Source organism: Tachysurus fulvidraco, chromosome 9, assembly GCF_022655615.1.
Source record: "Tachysurus fulvidraco isolate hzauxx_2018 chromosome 9, HZAU_PFXX_2.0, whole genome shotgun sequence".
Taxonomy (NCBI): domain Eukaryota; kingdom Metazoa; phylum Chordata; class Actinopteri; order Siluriformes; family Bagridae; genus Tachysurus; species Tachysurus fulvidraco.
In genome coordinates, this window is record NC_062526.1 from 21444352 (window position 1) to 21451851 (window position 7500).

Sequence of the window (7500 nt, forward strand, 5' to 3'; positions counted from 1 at the left end):
TCTGTTTTTGCGTAATCGGGGTGTCCTCAGGTCTGTTTTTGCGTAATCGGGGTGTCGTCAGGTCTGTTTTTGCGTAATCGGGGTGTCGTCAGGTCTGTTTTTGCGTAATCGGGGTGTCGTCAGGTCTGTTTTTGCGTAATCGGGGTGTCGTCAGGTCTGTTTTTGCGTAATCGGGGTGTCCCCAGGTCTGTTTTTGCGTAATCGGGGTGTCCCCAGGTCTGTTTTTGCGTAATCGGGGTGTCCCCAGGTCTGTTTTTGCGTAATCGGGGTGTCCCCAGGTCTGTTTTTGCGTAATCGGGGTGTCCCCAGGTCTGTTTTTGCGTAATCGGGGTGTCCCCAGGTCTGTTTTTGCGTAATCGGGGTGTCCTCAGGTCTGTTTTTGCGTAATCGGGGTGTCCTCAGGTCTGTTTTTGCGTAATCGGGGTGTCCTCAGGTCTGTTTTTGCGTAATCGGGGTGTCCTCAGGTCTGTTTTTGCGTAATCGGGGTGTCCCCAGGTCTGTTTTTGCGTAATCGGGGTGTCCCCAGGTCTGTTTTTGCGTAATCGGGGTGTCCCCAGGTCTGTTTTTGCGTAATCGGGGTGTCCCCAGGTCTGTTTTTGCGTAATCGGGGTGTCCACAGGTCTGTTTTTGCGTAATCGAGGTGTCCCCAGGTCTGCAATGTTTGTGTCCACTCCCGCGGATTTTTTCTTGAGAGCTTGTGAAAATTTTGATTGTATACAAATGATCAGACTAATTATTAGTTCAGGCTAATGTCCAGAGTAACAGATTTAAACATGCTTGCATTTAAATAAGATAAATTAATACTAAACCAAAGCAACACACCTGACAAAAACATTTGTTTTTTATTATAAAACATTAACCGTTTTAACAAAACCACAACTTAACTCAAATTCTAAATGATTTTGCATAAATGTATCTGTATGACTGGTGAAGTGTGTGTATGACCATTTTATGACACCTTTGTTTACACAGACCAGCTTCACAGCTCCTGTGGTCTAGAAGACTATTTCTCAGACCACTTTTACTTCTGACCAGCACATCCTGGTAAAGTTCACATGTAGGCTTTCCCCAGGCCTTCACACAAGTAAGAGCTGTTATAACGATGACTGCTACATCTGCCGTTGTGTTATTCCTGTTCCTGTATTGGGAGCAGATTTCCTATTTTAATAAACAAGACAACAGCTCTGATCTCTCTGGTGATGAAGCGTGTACTGTACTTCATCTCCGCTTTATTGTCCTTTCTGTTTAGCTGCACATTTTTATTTATTATATTACGGACTAGAAATGAGCCGTCGGTCCGTTCAGCCTTATTCTGTGGAGCTGCAAAGCTGCGTCAGGAGAATTGCAGCAGCTGAATCAGATTGTGCTGCGTGTACCTGACAAGCGTACCGATGCTGTCGGAGGACTTTGTGACGACGTCGTGGAAACGTATCTCTGTATGACAGCTACACGATCACAGAAATGGAATTACGTGGGAAGCGCGAGCGGCTAAGTTCACGCCTTTGAAATCACGTGTTCGTAGAAGTTAGAGTGATAAACGTGAAGGATAAACGGATGTATGTTCTGAAAGGTGTGAGAACGTTACCTGCAACACGAAGTAACCTGGCCAGCTCCAGCAGCAGAGTGGACTGTTTATAGGCTGTAGGACACTGAGCGATGCACTCTTTTATTAAAGAGAGACGATCATCACGCAACCGCACTGCACAGAGCGAAAGAGAGAAAGGGAAGAGTTAACAAGATAAAAGATTTAATGGCATCCATCAATCACATTTTAGGATGATCAGTTTATTCGACGATCAGTAATCCCCCAAACTTACCGAAATGTCTCCTAATACTTCATTTAATAGACAGTTTAAAAACTCAAATTCGACACATTTCTCTACTCTAAACGGTGCATAATATTTCCTCCAAGCCACACTGATTGGGTCACAAGCCTCAAAACATACTGATTAACAGAAACACTATGATCTCTGTTTGTTAATACACTGGTAATTTCTATCTTTTTAAGAATACTGTTGTATCGGATAAACCCAATGTTTGTGCAACGACTCCTTGGTTTTGTTTCTTTTAACCCGCTTCAGAATAATTCACTTTTCTCCTGTAGACAACTCTCTGGTCGAGTTTTTTTTTCCCTTTTTACCAACAAATTTAAACTTCACACATGAAATCCAGGACTTGACCCAAGAGCGGATATTAATTCATGTATTGATCGAACATGTTCCAATATTTTTGATCACTTGAAAAATGGGTGGGTTCAAATAAAACGTGCATCGTTCTAACGCGTCTAAATGGCAGCCGAAGTCCTGATCTATTGCCCTACAGTCATGGGTGTTTTTTTTAAGCTTGGTAAAATTTGAAACCTAAATGTTCCCACAAAAAATAAATAAAAAGGCTTTGTTGTTCCAATACTTTCGGAGGAGACTTCCGTCCTGAGATAACTCTTTCCGAAGACGTTTTTCCTTCAGTTCTGTGGGGTTTTTTTTTTGTTGTTGTTGATATTGTTATTTTAAATGTAATTGACAGCGGAAGTGTAAGAAAGTGATCGGTAAGAAGAGAAGGTAAGACAGATGGACAGAATACAGGACTTAAACACTGATGCTCTCATGGTTAAATCAAGTACTCCAACAGCATTGTGGGTAATTTAGAAGACTGCAAACTTTGATTTCGGCTTTCATTCTTCGTGCCGTGCTCTCGCAAACTCGATCTCTCCAAATGGACAGAAAAGAGATCAAAGATTTATTTGTGTGTGTGTGTGTGTGTGTGTGTGTGTGTGTGTGTGTGTGTGTGTGTGTGTGGTGATAAAGAGAAGAAGAAAACGAGTCTCTTGCTTTGCTGTCTTTACATTTTCTAAAAAAATCGTCATCTGGTTCCTTTTAGTGCTGCCTCTTTTTATATCTCTGACAGCTCCACATTTTACTTCATAATAATAATAATTAAAAAAGAGAAAATGTAACCGTTAGAAAGCTTTATTTCAAAGTGGCAAAAAAAAAAACGCCTTCAGTCCAGATAAAAAAAAAAAGACATTTTTTCTAAACTCACAGAGTGGTCTCTTTGTCTCTTTAATGTTTCAATGGTGCGTAATCAATCAGGCAAAAGAAAGAAAGAGAATAGAGAAAAAGAGAAAGCGAGAGAGAGAGAGAGAGAGAGAGAATCTCCTGAGAACAGATTAATACACATCAGTAACGTCAAAGATGATGGATTTCAGTGAATCTCAGAGCATTTATGCAGGAACACATTATTGCTGTAATTTCTGCACTTTTCTCATAAAATTCAAGAGAATCACCGATTCCTCTTCTACATGTCAGGGGAAAAGAAAACCACTAAAGAAAGAAGGAAAAACAGTGAGTACTGACCATAAGGCCATTTATTCCAACAAAGATGACATCATCAATACAGACACACAAATGACTCTCGTTCAGCGATGTGACAGCTGCTGCTTAATGACTGGTTTCCTGGAAAGTTAGGAGCGATCGTGATCGTTTTCTTTGCTTCCACTCGAATGAAAGTTCCAGAAAGAAGAAAACCCTCAGCTTCTGAATTTATTTCTATCAGTACTGAATTTCTTTTACCTCCTCCTCTTCCTATACTTCACTGCACCTTCAAGTAACCCAGATGAAACAGGGACAGTTTGACCCTCACTGACAAAAAAAAAACAAAAATAAAAGCTAGCATTACCTTGTAAAGGGAGAACTTTAACCCCGAAGTCCTCCAGTCTAGAGAGGGCGCTGATGAGATCCAATTCTTCTTGGATTGAAGGAGGGCAATCTGTAATGAGCTGCAGACATGACCTGAGAATACACACATTGAATTGAGTTCAGTGGATTAGACCAACAATTCAGTTTAACTCCAATTTATTTGTATAGCGCTTTTGACAATGGACATCGTCTCAAATTATACAAAGATTTATACAAAGTTTCAAGATTAATATTATACTTATATTTACATACATTTGTATTTATTCCCAATGAACAAGCCTGAGGTCCAAATCTCGCTTAGATGGAAGAGGACAAAGACTCAAAAGGGAAACTCATCCTCATGTGGGTGACACTGAAGGGTGTGATTATAAACGGTTATAAACACTAGACTTTGATATTCTGGGAACCGGCAGAAGTTCTGAGTTTTGTGATCTCATTGAGTATGAAAGATTGTAGCGTGTTAGAAGACTGGTTAGATACATGAGAAAGAAACCTTTTAGAGCCTTGTACGTAAATAGCAGCAGTTTTATAATCAATTCTAACCTTAACAGGTATCCAGTGTAAAGATGATAAAATTGGGGTTATTTTGGGGCAGTTTTTGTAATATGGGAGATATGATTTTCAAAAGACAAGTTGCTGTCTAATACAACACCTTTAACAAGATCTTTCCTTGAATAGTAGTTGAACCTTGAGAGCTTGTATGTATTGGTTTTTATTTAACAATAAAAAATGACCGGTCCTCTAATCAATTATATCTTCAACGCAAAGCCAATTTAGATATTTCATCTGGTTTTGATGAGATTTATAACTGGTTATTGTCAGCATAACCACAGAAAACTAATCCCATGCTTTCTAATGGTGTTTCCCAAGAAAAGCATATATACTGGAAAAAACAGCGGTCCTAAAACTGACCCTTGAGGGACTCCATATTTTGTTGGCTTTAAACTGGTGTATTCTCCATTTAAATCTACAAAATGGTAACAATCAAAAGGTAGGATTTAAACCAACTTAATGCCTGTCCCTAAATAACTCTGTAATTTTGGAAGCGATCTAGGAGAATGACGTGATCTATAGTGTCGATTGCAGCACTGAAATCAAGCAAAACTAAAAGTAAGATGCAAGTCTAGGTCCGAAGCTAACCAGTTGTTTGACTTTTAGGCCTGATTAAAACTCTTCAAAAGATATTATTCTCCTGTAAGAAGGAGCGCAGTTGCACAATCACAACCTTTTCTACAAATTTATACATAAACGTTGGGATCTAAATTAGGTTTTTTAATAACTGCCAACTTGAAGGATTTAGGGACGTGACCCTGGCTCTCCAGCTGTATGGAACTCTTCTTTCAGTAATTTAGTGAATGAACCTTTAATAAACACCTTTAATACATGTTGTACACCTGTACATCTAACAGCTAATGCTCACAAAGCTATGGTTTTGGGGAGACACTGATAGATCATATCTTTTATATATATAATATGACAGATTCTCCTCCATCTGGAGGACTCCGATATCCATCACAATTCTCAATTCCATCTCAATTCACAAGTCTTGTTGTTATTTATTGCTGGTGGTCTTGTTATTGTTGCTGTGCGGGTTGCTAGTGGTCTTGTTATTGTAGCTGTTGTTCGTGGTCTTGAGCTTGTAGCATTATTGTTATTTCTCACTCACTCAGTCATTTTCTACCGCTAATCCGAACTTCTCGGGTCACGGGGAGCCTGTGCCTATCTCAGGCGTCATCAGGCATCAAGGCAGGATACACCCTGGACAGAGTGCCAACCCATCGCAGGGCACATACACACTCTCATTCACTCACACACTCACACACTACGGACAATTTTCCAGAGATGCCAATCAACCTAACATGCATGTCTTTGGACCGGGGGAGGAAACCGGAGTACCCGGAGGAAACCCCCGAGGCACGGGGAGAACATGCAAACTCCACACACACACGGCAGAGGCGGGAATCGAACCCCGACCCTGGAGTTGTGAGGCGAACATGCTAACCACTAAGCCACCTTGCCCCCTATTGTTATTTCTGTTCATACTATTTTATTATTGTTAGTGTTGTTAATCTTGTAACATTATTGCTGTTATTTTATTATTATATCGTTAGCCTTGTTGATGTAGTTGACGTTCTGCACATAGAGATTATAAACAGTTTGCGACACACATGTTTGAGGGCTTTGGATTACTTTTCAATAGCAAACTCTTTATGTATTAAACAAATTAAAATTGCCTATTACTTTATTAGTAGGATGCATTTCCAGCCTAAAGCTGATCCTTTTTTCCTGAAGTGTTTTATTCCACTTATATCCCAGCAATTTGCACCCTAACGATTAAGTTAGTCATTAGAACATATCTTTTTATTTAACATCTTTTCATTTACATTTAGTCGTTTCCTCTCCAGCCTCCATTTCATGCTCTCTTGAAGATTTATTAATTATGGAAAAAAACGGAGACTCCATGTAAAAAAAAGACCATGCAGAAAAATTTATCAGAACATCAATTATACATTTTTTTTGGTGTGTTCCTGTGTCGGCTCTTACTACGAGAACAATGACCTATTAAAACTTTGCAGTTGGAATAAAACTCAGAGCTGATGTTCTTAAAAAAAAAAATAAAATAACAAGGTTCATTTCATTTATTTCTATGGCAATTTTATTGGTTTTGATGTAGATTTATGTATATCAGGATGTATATTTTAAACGGATAACTGTACACCAGATGATCGTGGTGAGTCGACGGTGACAGTGAGGAAAATCTCCCTGAGACGACATGAGAAAGAAACCTCAAGAGATTGGAAAGGAACCCCGTCCTCAACTGGGTGACAACGGAGAGTGTGATTATAAATCATTCCTGAATCACTATACCAGGGGTCGGCAACCTTAAACACTCAAAGAGCCATTTGGACCAGTTTCCCACAGAAAAAATACCACAGGGAGCCACAAAACCCTTTTGACATCTAAAATGAAGATAACACTGCAAAGGTTTTTTACCTTTATGGAAAGTGTAGAAAAAACTGTAGTGTGTTGCATTTATGAAATCAATTACAGATTAAACGCAATTTTATTTCTGCAGGCAAACAAAAATATTTTGAACAGTTTGAACTAACCTTAAGAAAAAAGACGCTTGAAGTTGAAAGTTACTTTCAAATGAAATGTTTAATATATAATTGAGTCCTTCGTATTCATGACCAGGGACCTCAACTTTTGAAGACGGGCAAGCGTGACATGTCCAACCCCTCGCTTTTTTTCATTGGATGTTGCGTTAAATCTTTCCCAGATAGTACTATTTTCTGATTGGCTATTGTGTAGCCTCTTTTTTTTTGATTGGCTGATAAGTGTCAGGCTCGACTAAGAACTGACACGCGCTTGATTCCTGCCCGTTTCCATAGAGACAGCGGTGCGGACTGATACATTTTGGCGCTGCGGCTTATTAAATATATGATAGTCAAAAAGTTTTTCTGCATGAGAATATGATGTGCGGCGGGAGAGCGTGAGAAAAGACCGACATGCGTGACTGTCACTCTCAATGTGTGGCACTTGACAGCCCTGCATGACATAAAAAATTTAACTTGCCGGCTGCAGCAAATCAAAAATGCGCCTACTTCTGTGTGTCGGATTTCGCAATTCGGCAGTTATGACGCATTTTTTGAGCGACCAAAAAAAAAAAATAATAATTAAACACGGTTTATTTTAAGAGCATCATGATCTTAGAATTTAGAATTACATTTTTTTAAAAACTAACTAACAAAAATAAAAAAAAATAAATTAAATATTTACTTTCCAAATCTACAGGGAGGCACAG

The 7500-nt window shown here is 39.3% G+C and overlaps 1 protein-coding gene across 3 annotated transcripts in view; it reads right to left on the minus strand.

The window, feature by feature from the left end:
• The window catches only part of nbas (NBAS subunit of NRZ tethering complex), a 178610-nt gene that overhangs the window by 94677 nt on the left and 76433 nt on the right, over positions 1-7500 (minus strand). For all 3 annotated transcript variants that reach the window (XM_047819115.1, XM_047819116.1, XM_047819114.1), the window contains 2 exons: positions 3676-3788; positions 1586-1699 (listed from right to left, as the gene is read on the minus strand). In XM_047819115.1, the coding sequence (XP_047675071.1) occupies positions 1586-1699; positions 3676-3788 (227 nt within the window). The remainder of the gene's footprint in view (positions 1-1585; positions 1700-3675; positions 3789-7500) is intronic.